The sequence below is a fragment of the Staurois parvus genome, unplaced genomic scaffold (assembly GCF_062004578.1).
Source record: "Staurois parvus isolate SC_StPar_1 unplaced genomic scaffold, SC_StPar_1.0 ptg000172l, whole genome shotgun sequence".
NCBI lineage: Eukaryota > Metazoa > Chordata > Amphibia > Anura > Ranidae > Staurois > Staurois parvus.
In genome coordinates this window covers 6,043,500-6,063,121 of record NW_028317968.1, presented here as the reverse complement: position 1 = coordinate 6,063,121, position 19,622 = coordinate 6,043,500, and the positions used below count along the sequence as shown (strand labels likewise).

Here is a 19,622-nt window from a genome sequence, read left to right as displayed (position 1 = left end):
AACGTTAGCCATTTATCTGCATCTCATTTTCCATCTCAGTATTGCATACAAGTTTTAAAGCAGTTCTTTAGCCCTGGAGAATTTTACAGTATAGCTAAGATGTAATTAAATTACATGTGCACACAAACACTTGTTTTGTGAGATTTACCTTCAAATAGAGAGTTTTCCAAGGACTCAGTCCCCTTACCAGAATACGTTGTAGAACTTTTTGCCCACTTTTTTTTATCCAAACATCAAAGTAACATGTATTTCAGCCTCTTGGCAATTTTGCTACATATCTTTCTATTCCTCCTTAGGACAGAGCTGCCCCAGTTTCAGCTTCGCTGTATAATCACTTTTCTACTGTGGTGATTTTCTAAATGGCGGATTGGTGGACTGTTATTTTCCCACTGTCATTTATAAACACTCATGTAGAAGCAGCCTTCAGACGGCCACTGTGCTTGTCAGTGGCTGTAAACCAAGCCAATGTCAGATGGTTCAGTTGAGATACAGTGTACTGAGTCGACGTGAGTGGCTCTGTAGCATGTGATTGCTGTGATATCGTATCACAGTAATTATGTTCTACTTTTTACATTGTTGTTCCCATCACTTTCTTTTACAACATAGTAAGCAGAGGAAATGTAGCAAATTATGATTTGGAAATGCTGCTGCCGACCCTTTCATTAGTTTTCACTGACTGATAATCAAAGGGTATTAGGCTAGGTTCACACTAATGCGGTGCGGTACATTGCATGTGATTTGCACAGGAACCACACCAAATTCCTGTGCAAATTACATGCATTTGTGTGCGGTGCGATTGGAGCCATACATTTTGTATGGCTCAGATCGCACCGCACCCGCACCAGAAAGGTGCAGGACCCTTTTTTGGGTCCGCACTAGAATCGGATTGCATGGGTATTCACACCTATGTGATCCGATTCCGCACATCGCACCGTGTTTTGCAGACCGATTTCGGGGTGTTGTTAACATACACACCCGCAGCGGTTCATACAAATAGGGTGCAATCGTGTTGAGGTGCAAAATTCGCACAGAAAATGCTACAAATTTCGTACCGCATCAGTGTGAACCCAGCCTTACTGTCAGGCCCTGTTGAGTTCAGAGCAGGCCCATGCTCATCTCTAATCTCTAGCCCAGACTCCGAACTTACCCTTTTTAATTTTTTTAACTTCAATGAGCTTTGGGTCTGTGAGCTGTGGAGCAAGATAAGACCTGGTTTGCAACTTACTTGAGTACAAAAACATGGAGTTCATGTTAGTGATGACTTTACAGGGTGCGGAAGCTTCTCTCCAGTCCTGCTGTCTGCTCGCATACAACTACTTTTTATTTTTATATTTTTTAGCTCTCACACACTTGTCTGTTCAGACACAGACTACCTCTGTATTTTCACAGACTCTTAGACATCAGTCTGACTTGGCAGCCTGTCTTTGTTGGGCAGATAGGCTCCCCCCATGCCAGCTGTAGGCTGCTTTACAATAAATCAAAGGATGAGGACCTCACTCCTTTCAGTATTTGACCTTGGTAGTAGATGGATGCTTATAGTGACTGTAGTGCAGGGGTCCTCAAACTTTTTAAACAGGGGGCCAGTTCACTGTCCCTCACACCGTTGGAGGGCCGGACTATATTTAAAAAAAAAAAAGAAATTGCTATTAGTAAAATACATATATATATATATATATATATATATATATATATATATATATATACAGCGCTACAAAAACAATATACCAGCAATAACTTTGCCCACACAGAGACATACAGACTGCACTGCGCATCAATGCAGTCTGATCAGTGTCCATTAATGCAGCCTCACCAGTGCCCAACAATGCAGCCTCAACAGTGCCCATCAATACAGTCTGATCAGTGTCCATTAATGCAGCCTCACCAGTGTCCATCAATGCAGTCTGATCAGTGTCCATTAATGCAGCCTCACCAGTGCCCATCAATGCAGTCTGATCAGTGTCCATTAATGCAGCCTCACCAGTGTCCATCAATGCAGTCTGATCAGTGTCTTCTCCTCGGCTGTCTGTCACTGCCCAGTACGGGAGAACTGCAGACAGCCCCTCCAGAGATCACAGACTCCACCCCTCTGTCATTTACTCACCGCTCTGGCCGGATCTTCATCCCCAGCACACAGTACTATCACTGGGGTGGAGCCGAGGGGCAGGTGAGGGAGAGGCAGACCCAGTCAGAGCGGTGCTGGTGGAATGAAAGTGAAAGTATGCAGGGGATGCCGCCGTGAAAGTACGCAGAGGGGTGCCAAATATTTCAAAACACCCGGCTGGCCGGATAAATGTCCTCGGCCGGCCATAGTTTGAGGACCCCTGCTGTAGTGGATAGTGCCATATAATTACATAATTCACAATAAAACTTTAAGACGTAACCAGCACTTCCACTGGAAACCTATACACTCATTTAATTAGTGCAATGTCACATCAGTCAAATAAGCCAATGTTTTATAGCTGTGCAAGGTCCTTTCCTCAAGGTGAAATAGTGACCACAACAAAAGGTGCCCCTTTTGTTAATTAGAATAGTATCTGCTCTGTTTTCTAAATTTAGAAGAGTGGTGCAAGCTTGTGCTCCACCCACAGTGTTTGTTACTGACCTGCAACACCTCCACAGCCAACTGGTTTGAAATGCTATACAAATGCAGGGAATATGATATCATTCTCCTGTTAAGTAATGTAACAAATAGTTATAGAAGCAGTTGCTCCTGGAGTTCAGATATCCAGGTTCTAGCATTGCATTAATCACCACCAAAAGCAGGGCATAGATAAATTGAACAGACTAGTGCCACAAAACTGTCAAAAATTTAAATCAAAACATACCAAAGCACACCCAGGAAGGAGCCTGACCATGGCTTGGAGTGGGAGCTTGATGTGAGCGCTCCTGGCTCCCAAGCACCTCCAGTGTCCTGCCGAGAAGGGGAGAGATGTGCAGGAAGCCCTAAAGAGACTAGCCAGGGAGAGGGGGGGGCCTGCCTGGCGTGGACGGAGGACCTCCGGGAGTGGCAGCCATCGCGACGGGTCTTCCTGTGCTCTCGGCCCGACGCTGTGTGTTCCCCGGAGCTCAGTGGACGCCAGGCGATCAGGTGATCTGCCGCAGGGGAGCTCTGGGAGGCAGAGGAGCCAGTCGGCGTTTCTTGGAGCAAGGGAGACGCCGGCTCTCTTCCTCCTGCACACGGCACCGTGGCAGCTGGAGACACGCGGAAACGGGCTGGGTGAATCCCCCCCCCCCCCTGCAATCCACTCATTGTGTGAGGGGAATGTCGAGTGCAATGTTCCCCAGAAGAGAGTACCTGGAGCTGCCTCACCCCTCACTTGGAGTAAAGGAAGAGAAGTCCTAAAGTGCGGGAAAGTCTCTCAGAGAAGTTCAGTCTCTATAGAAACCAGAGATCTCATATGGGGAGAAGTATTCCTGTTTCGAGTGCGGGAAATGTTTTTCATGTAAGTCCTATTTTTATTTATACCAGTGATAATACAAGAGGGAGCAGCCATACCCTTGTTCAGAGTGCGGGAAATGTTTTTTTCATAGACGTCCAGCCTGCATATATATCAGAGACCTCACATGAGGTAGATGCTATATCCCTGTTTCAAATGTGGGAAATGTTTTCTCAGATTAATCTAGACTTTACATATATCAGAGATCTTACACAGGTGAAAAGCCGTATATCTGTCATGAGTGCGGGAAATACTTTTCAGTGAAGCCTAGTCTTCACACACATCAGAGATCTTACACGGAGGAGAAGTTGTATACCTGTTCAGAGTGCTGGAAATGTTTTTCAGAGAAGCCCTTTTCTTCATATATGACAAAGATTTCATACGGGGGAAAAGCCGTATTGGGGATAAGAGGGTGAGTGAGAGCGGCAAAAGTTCTGAGATTAATATATTGCATGGGAACTGAACTGTATGTATTGAACTATATGTTTAAACTGAGGAGGGGTTCACCCAGAGGGTCTTAGAGGAAAATCAGAAGGAGGACAATGTAAAACAGATAAGAAGAGGAGGACCCGGATAGATCAGTTAGGGAGTGGGGGGAGAGAAAAAGGAAGAAAAGACCTGAGAGGGGGATACTCATGGAAGACAACTAATTTTGATATCAAATAAAAAATAGACCTCCCCCTGACAACATGAAAAACAAAGTATCAAAGGGAGGAGGGCCTAAAGCTTCCCAAACAGGGTCAATTAAAAAATACACACCCTCACAGGAGAAACAGACTCCAGACAGACAACAAGGAATAAGTGTAAGAGGTGAGAGGGAAAACAGTGGGGAATGTTCCAGACTGTCCCTGGGAATAGCTAACAGTAGTCAACATATGGAAGAAGAAGTGGATATGGATAAAGTAGAAGTCGAGGCACCTGTAGGAATTATTTGCATCAACTTTCAATTCCTAAAGGAAACTACAGTTAGCCCTGGTTCACACTGATGCGGTGTAGAATTCACAGCGTTTTCAGTGAAAATTCTGCACCGCATCAGAATCGCACCCCCTTCATGCGAACCACTGCGGGTGTGTATGTTAAGTTAATAACACCCTGAAAGCGGTTGCAAAACGCAGTGCAGTGTGCAGAATTGGATTGCATAGGTGTGAATACCCATGCAATCCGATTCTAGTGCGGACCAAAAAAAGGGTCCTGCACATTTTTGGTGCGAGTGCGGTGCGATCTGAGCCATACAAAATGTATGGCTCCAATTGCACCGCACACAAATCGCATGTGATTTGCACAGGAATGTGGTGCGGTTCCTGTGTGAATCACATGCAGTTATACTGCACTGCATATATGTGAACCCAGGCTAAATAATAATAATACCAAGAAAATATAATAAATGCCACTTTATTAACATTTTTTACTTTTACCTTTGTACCATTCCAAGTTATTTATGTAAGCTGTCTAAACTTAAAACTAGAAAATTGTGGTTGTTTTTTTTTTCTATTTTTTTTATCAATATGATCCTAGTTATGTCAAAAGCAGTACCTTTTGGGAGTCTGCTAAAATTTCACATGCACTGTTTTATGAACAAACTCTGGTGTTGATTCAGTCACTGTCATTCAAAACACATGCACCAGGTAGGTAGGTTCACCTGCAGAGAATGTTTGATGAATGTCAGATTTCACTGCTTTATAAACATGCCCCTTAAAGTAATCTGCAGGGAAAAAATTACCAATCCCTTCTTTAAAACGTAACTCCGGGTATGATCTGTATTGCATACATCCTTTGGGCCACCGTGGACAAATGTAAGTATGCATATTTCATACCTGAGGAACCACTGGGTTAGCTGCCGATCATAGTAGTTGGTGCTGCTACAGAGATATTTGCAATCTTTGCGTGGCACTGCAGTAAAGTCCAAAATTTATACAGCTTGTCTGAGAATTCAGAAAAAGGGGCAGGGAGATGAAGTTACACTTTGCACAGCTCAGTGAAGAGATTTCTGAAAGCTGATTGGAGGGAAGGGACCCCCTCCCCCCCTTTCACATAGCACACAGGAACAGAGATGAGGCTGTCAATCTGCTGGGGGCCCCTACCCTGTCACCATTTTTCTCTTGGTGTCAGGTAAACTTGTTAGAAGTGACTCATGCAGATAGAAGACAGAGGAATGAGGCAGCAGAGAGAAAAGACATTTAGTGCTCTTACTTGAGACAAGTACACGCTATAGAGAGATATGCTTTGTTAATATTTCATGTCTGAGGTTACAACCACTTTAATTTACCCACTAACTTTTTATATCTCGGAGACTTCTTTGATATCTCAGGAACCAACATGCAAGAAGGACATATCCACCTAACACTGACAGCTGCAGGTGGGAGTACAGGAAACTGAAAAGATTATTCCACTAATTCTGAAATAATAATTCAACTTCACCTGCAAAGCACAACAAAAAAATTTGGGTGCAGTGGAATATTAGGTCTTAAATAAGAGCTCTACTACTGTAAAACATATTGAACATTATTTACTGTATGTTTGTTTAAGTATCACTTGCTATCGTCCATTTGTAATATGCTTTAGGAAACATAATCTCTTCGAACTCTTGTGATGCGTCCCCCAAAGGAGTCTGACGCTTGATTTTAAAAGCGACGCATATACGCTGTAAGCTTAAATGATACTATGTACTGAGAAGCTGCTTATCTTGCTGTGAAAGGTTTGGTTTATATATGTCTTTGTCGGTGTCAAATGATCCAAGAAGCCGAGCATCTGTTCTCTACAAGCTTTTATTGTGCCTGGAAAAGGATAAGTCAGCTTTATATAATGTGAGTAGTTCTTTACTGATGCCAGTTCACTGCTGTTAAGTAGAATGCTATGGAACAAGCAGTAAGGCAGTCATTGTAAGGAATGAAAGCTCCACCAGCGGCTGAAGCAAATAAGTTATCCTTGCCCTATAGAGGATTTTCTATTGCTCATTTGCAGTGATTTGTTCTTTTATATGGCACTGATCAGTATGGGAATTTGAAGTAACTATATTTAGTAGAAATGCTGTTTACTCAGAATTGTATGAAAGGCAAGGGCAATGCTAGATTTAAAAGTCTTAATGGTAAATTGTTTATTTAATTCAGTGGCACAGTGGTGGTGTTTCTATGGTTGTGGAACCAGGAGAGACGCATGTGCATTATAGCACCGCTTGTGGTGGATAGGCCAAGTATAACGATAAAAAAAAAAATCTTTGGAGGGCAGAAGTTTTTCGAGTTAGCTGTATACCTAGACAGATGTTTCAGTGATAAGAACTATAAAACAATGCTACACATGCCAGGAGCAATGGCCTCCTAGGACGCTTATTCCTCATTTTTCTCTTGGTGAGTCCAGTGTCCCGGTCTCAGTCTTTTCTGAAGGTCATTCTGTACTAGCTATATAGGTCAAGCAGCGTGAAAGAAGGGGTTCGATTTTTTTTTTTTAATCAACCAAAATTCCACATGTAGGGGCTACCAAGGTTCTCGCACACTAGAGTGCAGTACCCAATATAGTGTTTATATGACATTATCATTTTTTTGGACAATCTGATATATTAATTGCTGTCCTGTTGTATATTTTCCGATGCTAGCTAGAGATCCTGTTACCACCTTTTTTGCAGTCTCCGAAACATGCACTTAAAGTACCCCACACTTTGTCTGGGTCCCTTTTTAATTTTTTATTTTCATGTTGTTGTCAATGTCCTGCATGATTTTATAAGGTAATTGAAAAATGATTTTCCCAAAAGCGGTTTTTTTTTTTTACACTTTGAAGATAAGCATTCACCTAATATGAGGAGTGTGCTTTAATTTCTGTCATTATCTTTATAGGTTTGCCACATAGTTTTGGGTTTAAGGCCAGCTACCCCAGAAGAAGAAGGACAGATCATCAGGTTTACCATTATTATTCACTCTTTTTTTTTTTTTAATTCTAACTCCTATTGTTAAACAATACTTAACAGAATTTGCATTTGTTTTCAGGGGATGGTTGGAACGAGAAAGTCGGCATGGCCTCCAGTTTGGACATAACTGGTTTCTTATCTCTGTCCAGTGGTGGCAACAGTGGAGGGAATATGTCAGATATGTAAGTGCTGAATTAAAGTATATGTAAAGCCTAACAATGAACTTTGCTTATAAAGTATAGAAGAAAGATGCTGCACTGCTTGAACTGCCAGAATGCTAGCCTTTTGATGCATTTCACCCCACCCACAAGGCTTAATCAGAGTCTATATGTCTTGAGGAAACCAACTGAAATTAATTCAATACGTGGCCCATTCAGCCCTGCTCTGTTTGACAAGTCAGGTGTTAAATTACCTTTTGTCGAACCAGCCTGCTGGATAACTTTAACATGAACAGCGACTGCATCCAATTAGATGCAACTGCTGTTCGGGTAATTTGACAGTCAGCCCCGCAGCACATGATCTGCAGTAGGGGATCTGCGTTGTATAGCCAGCTTTGGAAACTGCCTGTCTTTTGTTAAAAGCCAAACAGTAGAAAGATAGGCTGTCTCTGCACCCTGCTGGGAGACACAGACATTTTCACTGAGGAAATGGGCATAGATTTGGAGTTACAACTAATCTCTCTGGATTTTAAGTGATCTGGTAGCGGTGACACGTATTTGATGATATACTTGTAATCCCCTGTTGTACAGGACTAGCTTTTTGCTTTGTTAGGTCCCTTTCACACTGATCAGTTTTTCACTTAAAAAAAGCAGAAGAAAATTCCTATTGGACTCCTCATATTGGTCAGTTGTGCTTCAGTTGCATTTTTAAACATTCTGCTTGCTGCATTTGTGCTGTGTGTTTGATGCATGTAAAAAAAAAAAAACGTACCTCCTTATTGAAGTGAACGAAAAATGCATCAAAAACACACCTGCAGTTGCATTTTTGGTCTGTTTTTTTTATTTAAATGTCCAAGTTTCACAGGTGCATGCCAAGAAGACACAGAGAAAATGCACTGCAATCAAATTACAAACGCAGCAAAAATGCATATGCATTTTAGAGCATTTTTGCAACGGAACAGTTTGAAAGGAGCCTTAGGGATTTTGGTTAATGCAATTTAGCACAAATTATAAAGAATTTTAAAATTGTTTCAATTACTATGTATAAATGAACAAAACATTTTTCCCCAGCACGCTTATTTTCCAATTTGGCTATCTGCTAATTTGTTCTGATATCTATTGCAGAATTTACGTTTATTCATTAAAAACAGTAAACATTTCTGTGTAGTTTATCTAATCTGATTATAAAGGGGTCATATGCAAAGTATGCTACAGTACAGGGTAGTAAATATGGTGCTGTCCTTGTTCATTTTTGTACTTATGGAATCCAGGTATTTTTAACATTCCTATACTGTACTGGATTCCTCAAAATGTTAAATTATGACCTAATTATAGGAAATGTGTGGCTCACTGGATAGCCAAGTGAAAATTTGTTGTGACAGATTAGTGTAGAAGAGTTTATTTCCAGTGTCATCCCTTTGACATGTGCTTCCTCACTAGCCTCAAGGTTGAAACATCTGCGTAATTCTGGGAAACATAAAGTCTTTTTTTTAGCATTGTGGAAAAATGCAGATATTTCTTTTTGCAGAAGCACATACATACTAAACAGCTTTTAAAATGACTACATAATGATATATACACTTGCCGGCCACTTTATTTGATATACCTTGCTAGTACTGGGTTGGACCCCCTTTTGCCTTCAGAACTGCCTTAATTCTGCGTGGCATAGATTCAGTAAGGTGTTGGAAACATTCCTCAGAAATTTTGGTCCATATTGACAGGAGTTACTGTTGCCTTTCTATCATCTCGAACTTGTCTGCCCATTCTCCTCTGGCCCCCTGACATCAACAAGGCATTTTCATCCACACAACTGCCCCTCACTGGATGTTTTATCTTTTTCGGACCTTTCTCCGTAAACCCTAGAAATGGTTGTGTGTTAAAATCTCAGTAGATCAGCAGTTTTTGACATGTTCAGACCAGCCCGTCTGACACAAACAACCATGCCACATTCATAGTCATTTAAATCCCCTTTCTTCCCTATTCTGATGCTCAGTTTAAGGACATGCATATCTCATAAAGGGATGCAGGATGCTTGGCAAGGTCTGAACGATCTGGCGTTCCAATCTTTTTTTACCTTACCAGAGCATAAATCTTGTCACATTTGGTTTCTGTAGAATTAATCTTGCACTTCAGCGGGCAATAAAAAAGCAATTCTATATCTATCATATATATATATATATATATATATATATATATATATATATATATATATACACACACACACAGTGGGGCAAAAAAGTATTTAGTCAGCCACCAATTGTGTAAGTTTTCCCACTTAAAAAGATGAGAGAGGCCTGTATTTTGGCATGATAGGTAGACCTCAACTATGAGAGACAAAATGAGAAAAAAAATCCAGACAATCACATTGGCTGATTTGGAAAGAATTTATTTGCAAATTATGGTGGAAAATAAGTATTTGGTCACCTACAAACAAGCAAGATTTCTGTCTCTCACAGACCTGTACGTTCTTCTTTAAGAGGCTCCTCTGTCCTGCACTCATTACCTGTATCAATGGCACCTGTTTGAACTTGTTATCAGTATAAAAGACACCTGTCCACAACCTCAAACAGTCACACTCCAAACTCCACTATGGTGAAGACCACAGAGCTGTCCAAGGACACCAGAAACAAAATTGTAGACCTGCACCAGGTGTGCGCCGGAAATGACGTCACCGCGTCCCAGAAATGACGATAGACGTACCAACGCGTTGCATCACGAGTATCACGTGACTTCATCAGTCCCTGATGAAGTCACGTGATACTCGTGACGCAACGCGTTGGTACGTCGATCATCATCATTTCCGGGACGCGGTGACGTCATTTCCGGCGCACGCGCCATATTGGGACTCCATGAAGCCACATGCTATGAGGATAGCTGAACATGTTTGCTGATACCTGCTAACATGTGAGTGGGTATTTTTAATTTTATTCATTAAACACGATAGTATTACACTATGGAGCCTGTCTGTTTGTGTTTCTGAGTGGAACCTAGAGGTGTTGCCAGAGCGGTGGAGTGCAGGAAGAGGTCTGGTCAAAGCTCCGGTTACTTACCATTACAGCCTTACTGGGAAAGGGATCCGCAGGAGAACATCTGAACGTTATTATAACGCTGGCTGGCCCTTGTGGTCATTGCAAGGAGGTGAAGGGGCACTCAGACCATTTTGGGATTCATGGCACATATGACACATTCACATGTATGAAGATCTTTTCACCGGTGTGTATAAAGTGGACTGATTCATCACCTCTAGTCACAGATTAAGTGTGTCACTTTTTGCACCAGTGATTGTTATGTGTTATAGTGTCATTCACTGACGGTAATTTATATTCACTTATGATTTGAATGTTATTAATAATGTTGTGATATTATTCTATTTATTTATTTTTCTGATACAGCTTATTGTTAGCTGTATAGATTATGGTATTAGCGGTGCACCATATATATATTTTTTGTCTTGTGGATGCTATTTATTGGTACATAGTAGGTGTTAGCAGCTTTTCATTGATTAGTGCAATCTAAGCGCAGGGGCTTTTATACATCCTTTTGAGTAGATTCCAAATGCAATTACCACACTTAGAATAAACTCCAGACCTTTTTCCTGCTTAATTGATGAAGAAATAACAAAGGAGTAGCCCACACCTGGCCATGAAACAGCTTTTGATTCAATTGTTAAATTACTTTTGGTCCTTTGAAAAAGGGGGGATGGCTACTCTTAAGAGCTGTAATTCCTAAACCCTTTCTCCAATTTGGATGTACATACCCTCAAATAATGGATATGCACTTTCAGCCCATATCCATTATGTAACTATAGTTTGAATATGTTTTGATAAATACCTGAAAAAAACTAAAATTGTGCCTGTGTCCAACTATATATGGACCTACCTCTGTGTGTGTGTGTGTGTATATGTATGTGTGTGTATATATATATATATATATATATATATATATATATATATATATATATAAATATAAAATATGAATGCAGGTTGTCATGCACTTACAGCAGGGATTGACCATTGCAGTATGTTCTAGTAGATGGAAAATAAAATGTATCTGCTGTTGTACATTGAAATGAGCCCTTTCTGGCCTGTTCTGCTTTCCTTGTACATGACAGGTAGTGTTTACCTGCTGAGCAATAGGAGTAGCTCTTTCTAGGAAGAAACAGCCTTGAACTTTTGAATATATACTGCAATTTTCAAGGCCTTTTGGTTATATTTTAATATTTATCAAGTTCTGTACTAGTGACATGACAATATAGGATATGAAAATACATTGCCTGCAGACAGAATGTGATCTCTGCATTATGGGATGGCTGTTGAAGCTGCCAGAAGTGAATTGAAAAAGGCATTACAAAATAGACAGGATCTTTGGCTGCATAGGTGTGGACAAAGAGGTTTATGAAACAACGGTTTAATTTGGAGCTATGTGTTAATGAGGAGGATTGTGCACTTATCCCAAATGTCCTGATCATTACTGACATTTACTGCAGGTAATTAAACATGTTGCTAATGTACAACAGGATAATACTAGAAAATTTTGAAAAAAGCTGTGAACTTGTTTATTAGTCTAATATTTGCACTTATATGCTTAACATTAGCCTGTGCTCTATTTTTAGTCATTTAAAAGTTTGTCTTTCCCAAAAGCAGATAGCAATGATTCTTACAATTATCTTTGTTCGCTAATAAGCCTCAACTGTTCTCCTCTCTGATTTAAGCCAGCCATAGACTATTCAAATTGTGACCGGTTGAGCAGGAATCCGGCTAAAATTCAGTCCATTTGTGGGCAGGCTGGTTGTGCTGAAGTCAATCTATCAATTGACTTTAGTATAACCAGCCTGTCGGGCTTTTTTTGTACGATACTATAGCTGTCAGCAGCGATCATTGTATTTTGAAGGCCGGGAAACTTTCCTGTGTCAAAATACAATAGCGCAACAGGATGTATTTTCCCATCAACAATAAGTGTTTTGATGGGAGAATCGAGCAGTTTTCTTTCCTTCAACCCGTGGTTGAAGGAAAGAAAATGGAGTAATCTATGGCCAGTCTTCGTTTAACTGTCTGGCTATTCTCTACAAACTACAAACCCTGCCCCCTGTCCTCCAATCCTTTGAGACTGCCATTTACAGGCCACTGATGCTGTCTCATTGGACAGGGAAAAGGTGTAGTCATAGGGCCAGGGAGTCAGGCATCTGTAATAAAGTGCAGATAAATTAGAGGGAAGCACACAAGTGTCTGGCCACTAAAGGTAGTACTATATTGTACTATATGCTCTGTGACACACATTTAGAAATGTAATATGAAGTACAGGTTCACATACAATTTGATGTAAACCCTTATGGTATGACATTTAGTTTGATAAAACACTGTGGTTATATATACACTACATTGCCAAAAGTATTGGGACACCCCTCCAATTCATTTAATACAGGTGTTCTGATCACCTCCATGGCCTCAGGTGTATAAAATCAAGCACCTAGGCATGCAGACTACTTCTACAAACATATGTGAAAGAGTGGGTCGCTCTCAGGAGCTCGGTGAATTCAAGCGTGGTACTGTGATAGGTTGCCACCTATGCAGTAGGTCCATCTATGAAATTCTCTTGCTACTAAATATTCCACGGTCGACTGTTAGTCATATTATAACAAAGTGGAAGCAACTGGGTAGAATAGCAAATAAAGTGGTAGGCCATGTAAAATGACAGAGCAGTGTCAGCACATGCTGAAGCGCACAGTGCGCAGAAGTCACCAACTGTCTGCTGACTCAATAGCTAAAGACCTCCAAAATTCATGTGGCCTTTATGTGGTTTCCACAATGCAATGCAAAGCGTCAGATGCAGTGGTTTAAAGCACTCCCCCACTAGACTCTAGAGCAGTGGAGACGTGTTCTCTGGAGTGACAAATCGCGTTTCTCTGTCTGGTATTTCGATGGACATGTCTGGGTTTGGCAGTTGCCAGGAGAACGGTACTTGCCTGACTGCATTGTGCCAAGTGTAAAGTTTGGTGGGGGGAATTATGGTGTGGGGTTGTTTTTCAGGGGTTGGGCTTGGCCCCTTAGTTCCTGTGAAGGGAACTCGTACGGCATCAGCACACCAACACATTTTGGACAATTTCATGCTCCCAACTTTGTGGGAACAGTTTGGGGATGGCCCCTTCCTGTTTCAACATGACTGTGCACCAGTGCACAAAGCAAGGTCCATAAAGACATGGATGAGCGGGTCTGAGGTGGAGGAACTTGACTGGCCTGCAAAGAGTCCGGACCTCAACCCGATAGAACACCTTTGGGATAAATTAGAGCGGAGACTGTGAGCCAGGCCTTCTCGTCCATGTTGGTACCTGACCTCACAAATGCACTTCTGGAAGAATGGTCAAACATTCCCATAGACACACTCCTAAACCTTGTGGACATCCTTCCCAGAAAGGGTGGGCCAACTCAATATTGAACCCTACGGAATAAGACTGGGATAACATTAAAGTTCATGTGTGTGTAAAGGCAGGCATCCCGATACTTTTGGGGTGTGTGTGTGTGTGTTCATGTGTGTGTGTTCGTGTTCCCAGTCTTAGGCACTGGGCAGTTGGATTTTTATTCCCCTCTGGTTTTCACCCAGTGATCTAGCTAGTAACACACCTCTTGTATTAGAGTGCCCCCACTCTGGATGAATGAGCACAGGGCGTAAATTTGGACAGCAGCATTGTCAGTTTGGGGGAAGTGGGGTGTTAGATGTAATAGCAGATTTAAATACATTGACAAATTGAAGCCAAATTCCAGAAAACCCTTTATAAGCAGTTAAATTAAGCAAGAGATTTATTCACAGCATGATGCATTTACTTCTACTTGGAACCTTTCAAGTGCATTAGCTGTTTTATGCAAAAGGTGAACTAACTTTTTAAGTTAAATGTTGAAAACAAACTAGTAATTCTTTATCACCTAGTACTTGCTAAACATGACACTCTTATTTCAAATTCAGCACTTGAAACTGTCCAAGCTCAAAGTATGCACACTATTTGCACATGGTGTAATACAGTAGTTAAAACATGATACCTTGTATTCAGATGTAAAATAATTTATTAATCTCAAAGGGAAATTGTATGAATGCTGAGCAACAACATATAGTGCACTACCGCAATATGTGCTTATTCTTAATGTGGGTGTCAGGGTGGAAACTTCTTTTGAAGTTGGGTGCCACTTGTGTTGTCAACTGTGAATACCGATGCTCATCAGAGCCTTGTTGTAATACTTTTTTTCCCAAGTTCCATCCAGCAGCCACACACAGGGACATGTACAGTAGAATCTGCTTTATTGATGAACAAGTAATGCAGGGAGCAGGCACCCTTCGACATGCATGACGGTGTATACGTAATGTAATTTTCAGGGGTAGCACACCTGGAAGGTTGTCATGTGGGATACGCACAGGCTTGGACAAGCCTGCTGTAGGATCGGAGGATCTTCCGAATGGCCACTACCCCTACAAATTCAGCACTTCTGCTATGGGCTATAATTATTAGTTAACAGGGTCTTACTTCTAAAGCCTAGCCTGCCTGTCTACTGTGTCAGCCCATCCACTTCCTTGACATTTTAGGGAGGCCCACCTGATATCATTGAACTTCAGGTACTGGCCCTCCTCCCAGTACCAGTGTAGGCCCCCTGCGGTTGTGGACATTAAGTGAAGAAACCCTCTTGCTTACCCTGATTCTTCTTCCAATGGAACCACCAGCTACAGCAGGTATAAATGTAAAATCCCTGAATTTCTGATGGTGCAGAAATTGTTTCTGATCTAAGGTCTGAAGGTGCAGGTATTAGGGCTGATCTAAGATCCATGGTGCACTATTTTCAGTGGCAAGTGGTTTTCTAATGCTTTTTTAACCATTTGCTGCTTGGTCACAGTAGATTTGCTGTGACTGAGTGATTGCTGCAGGCTCAGCAAGATAAACGTTGCAAGTTTGTTTCTGGGTTTTTGGGGTGTGCATATCCGAACCACCTGCTGACCCGCACTATGATTGGACACAATGCAATTTTGTCAATGGTTTTCAGCCAAAGTTTTATGGGTGAGACCTGCTGATCAGCTGTGTCCACTCACTGCACAAACACATCGGACACTGTACCCAGAGCAGCGATCTGGCTGTTTCTTCTCCCTGCAAAGCAAGTTGCAAGGCATCTATAAGCAAAAGCGGCAAATATTACACATATTATATTTGATAGGCACACAGTTGATTGCCCCAGAAGTTGACCCCCTTTCCAGATAGTGTCATTAGTAAAGTGACAGTGTACAGTTTTATATCTGATCACTTTATTACTGTCAGTTAGCCATCTTCCCAGTGAGGGTCTATTAGCACCACTCTAACACTATCACAGTCCCTCTAAGTTGCTGATCACTGCCTTTACCAGTTTACCTGTCACAGCTGCGTAAATTCCAGAATATATACCATAGTCTGTAGATGCTAAATCTTTCACACAAAACGATTAATATATACTTATTCTGTTGTTTTTTGTTTTTTATTTTTACCAAAGACATGTAGCAGAATACATTTCTGCCTAAATTTATGAAATTAGATTTTTTTTTTCCATTGATTGTTTTCGAACAAAGTAGAAAATATTGTTTAAAAAATAAATAAATAAAAGGCCCAGTGGCGATCAAGTAACTCCAACAGAAAGCTCTATTTGTGTGAATAAAATGATAAAAATGTAGATTGTAAGCTCGAAAGAGAAGGGCCCTCGAACACCTCGTGTAGTGTATTGTTACTGTCTTGTCTCATGTTAAGTCCCCCTTGCTACTGTACAGCACTGAGCATACCCTTTGGCGCTATATAAATACTGTATAATAATAATAATAATTTCAGTGTTGCATGACTGTGCGATTGTCAGTTAAACTAGTGCAGTGCAGAATTGCAAAAAAATGCCCTGGTCATGAAGAGGGTAATACCTTCCAGAGGTCAAGCGGTAATTGATACTTAATGTGTAAAAGGCTGCTGACCCCTAAAGTAATGTAATGTGTTTTGAAGCATGCACTACTCTTCAGATATGCCTGGAGAAGAAGAGGTACCTTTCACATTGGGTCCGCTTGTCAGTTTTTCTGCTGGACCTGATCAGTAGGTTCATGCATTCAAATGTACCAGATCGTACTCAGAGGTAGGCTGGTGTAAAAGGACATAAGTCCATTTACGCCCACCTACCTCCGTGTCCGATCCTGTCTGCTAAAAGAAAAATGGAGGAGGATCAGTCCTCTTCTATTTAGGCTGATTGTGTAGTTGGGTGTAGACACAGTGGAGCCCGTTTACTCCTGGCCACCTATAGAGCAGAGTGGGTTCTGTCCGTGTCCACTCTGCGGAAACTGAGCAGGCACAGATGTGTTATCCGCCCTGCTCTTCTCCAATCAAAGAGAACTGTGAGCTGATCCCCTGCTGACCAGAACAGAATCTGCCCTGGGTGAAAGGGACATTCAAGGAGTAGCAACGTGCATTGAAGGGAACTAAGCATGTATTGCTGTAGTGCACTGTAAGGTGCTGCTCAGTATTCATACAAGGGGAGCATGTTTTCACTATTTTATTAATGTTTGCAAACAGTGTATCCTTAGAAACACTTCCTCTCTGTTTATCCTTATAGATTTGATGTATGCCCAGTAGGGAATTGAAGGTGTTGCTCCACCTTTCGCTAGGACTAGCAATTACTGTGACCCTTTTACCATCACAAAAGTTGATTGCTCGCATTATAACATGCTGTTTAGAATTCCCTTTCGGGATAGTGCACTTTAAACTGAGAAACTCTTTACTAGGATTTTTTTTTTCTCACGTTTAACTCCTTAACACCTTGAAATTTCCAGTATCTAAACACATAATTAGACTGCATTGTCTTCAACTGCTACAATATTCAGTGTTCTCTGAATGTACAGGTTTCAGTGCAGATGATGTGCCATAGTTATTTTGTATCTAATCGCACAAAATAGCTGAATTCTCTCTTGATGTAATGGTAAATATCATTGGATGAACTTGTGTGTGTTGACGTTTTAGTTATTCTTATTTATTCCCTTCATTTCAAGGATTCTAAACCTGTTGTCATTGAACCTTCTCCGTCATTAAGTGGCAGCCGCCACTCGCTGGGAACCTCGTCGTTGGATCAAAGGGAAGATGACCGGACAGGGAATAATGTACATGGCACTACAGAAGACAAATCTTCCGATAACATATCTAGTGCTTCGGAAGCTTCCGAGTCAACTAACAGCAGTAAGAATAAAGGCTGTTTCCAAGCAGAGCTTTTATGTCTAGTTTCATCTGAGGTTAAGTCCACAGGGGAATGAATATGTTTTCCATTACACAACACAGTAGAAAAAGATGGTCGAAAATCAGATAAGATGGCTATAGATTTCTTTTGTATGCGATCATAGGTCCCTGAAGTTTTAATCCATTTGCTCAGAGAGACAGAAAGAGACAAGTAATGCACTTCAGAGTAATTTCCATTCAGGCATAGGCCTGCATTGCAGTTATCACCTTGGGTGACGCTGACAAATAGACCACACACAAGAAAGCAGTATCTGCATAGGATTTTATTCACAAGAGTAACCTTGGTCAAGGCCATGGAATCAGAGGCCAGAATTTCTTCGGCCTTTTTTGATGGTTTTCCATAAACCTTTAAAATTTGAAGTATGCACGTTTAAAAACGGCTCATTTTAATTCATATAGTATAGATACTTAGCAATGTTTTCTGCCACACATTTCTGAAATATAAAGATAAGATGTTTTAATAAAAGAGTAATAGTTTTTTTTTTCTATATTTAAAATAACAGGGCTATTCCTCCTACTACTCCCAATTGACCTATTAAATGCCATAAATAGTTGAGGCCTCATTTTTGGTTAGACACTCTTGGGTTGGATAATCTGTAACCTTCTTATATTTCTCTGATACTTTGGAAATTTGATCTTTTTATATGAGTTTCCAGCTCCACTCAGTTTCTGAAGGCACTAGGATGGGAGTCTTAATCTTCATTGATGTTTTCCATTTACTCTACATTACAGAGATTGAAGCTGGGGTGGGGGGTTCAAAGATGGTATCTAATGGGGAGTCTATGGCGCTAGAGTCTCTGTGTAATATAAAAGGTTAATGGGTAAGTGTCCCACCAGCATCCATCCATTGATTAAATGTCAAGTTTTAGTGAACTGACTCTTTAACACTGTGTTGGCACCATCTGTGCTCTTACTTATTTAGTATTTAAGCGTGCAATTATTAGAGCATCAATATGTGTAGATACTCCACTAAGCACTAGGCAAAAAATAAATTGAAGTGGCTAGCATCTGAGATGCTTATACATCTAAGCTAACTGTAAATAAGTATTTACAGCCACGTCTGCATGGTTTTTATACATTGCGCCTGAGAAAACATGATGTAGACACAGGAAAAGCAGGATATTAGAGGCTTGTGATTAACCATTTTAGGACATCATGTGCATCTGTACAGCCAGTATTTATATGCTATATTTTTATGATTTGAAGACTTGAGGACAGTTGTTTTGAGGTAAAATGTGCAGTACCTGCAGAAATACTGTATCTATTTCATTATATATGTTATCTTGTGTATCTGACATTTCCGGTCAGAATAATACTTATCCATATTTTTCTCCCAGCTTTGTTTTATTCCAGCACAACGGGTGCAGACATGTGCTTTGCACGGCAACATAACACTTCAGATAACAATAACCAGGGTATGATTGGTGCCAATGGCTGTTTATTATCGCAGCTTAATCCACAGAAGCCAGGTGCAATTGACAACCAACCATTAGTAATGCAGGAGAATGTAAAGGTATGTTGTGTTTATGTATCAAGTATATGCATTTAAATCATTTTCTTTTATTGCTAAAAAGGTTTTTCAATGACAACTGCAAGAGGTCCTTTGCTTATGAGCCATTACTGTAGTAATATATACACTGTTCTGTTTCTTCAGAACAAGGCCCCAAACTCATCCAAGTGACATTGCAAATTAAGAAATAAAGGGCAATTTTTAGGCTATTTACTTAGGATTATATTGTCTCAGAAATCTATCTTTATAGGGAAGCTTATCCTGCCCTCAGCTAAAACTGAATCTTCTATTTCTCCCATCAGTTCATTCCCCACCATTTGTTCCTCCCTTTTAGATTGTAAGCTGCTAGGAGCAG

The 19,622-nt window shown here is 40.9% G+C and overlaps 1 protein-coding gene across 2 annotated transcripts in view; it reads left to right on the top strand.

Moving 5' to 3' along the window:
• Positions 1-19,622, top strand: part of USP32 (ubiquitin specific peptidase 32) — a 287,630-nt gene that overhangs the window by 200,446 nt on the left and 67,562 nt on the right. For both annotated transcript variants that reach the window (XM_089676627.1, XM_089676625.1), the window contains exons 11-14: positions 7,265-7,326; positions 7,415-7,517; positions 17,517-17,700; positions 19,095-19,270. In XM_089676627.1, the coding sequence (XP_089532753.1) occupies positions 7,265-7,326; positions 7,415-7,517; positions 17,517-17,700; positions 19,095-19,270 (525 nt within the window). The remainder of the gene's footprint in view (positions 1-7,264; positions 7,327-7,414; positions 7,518-17,516; positions 17,701-19,094; positions 19,271-19,622) is intronic.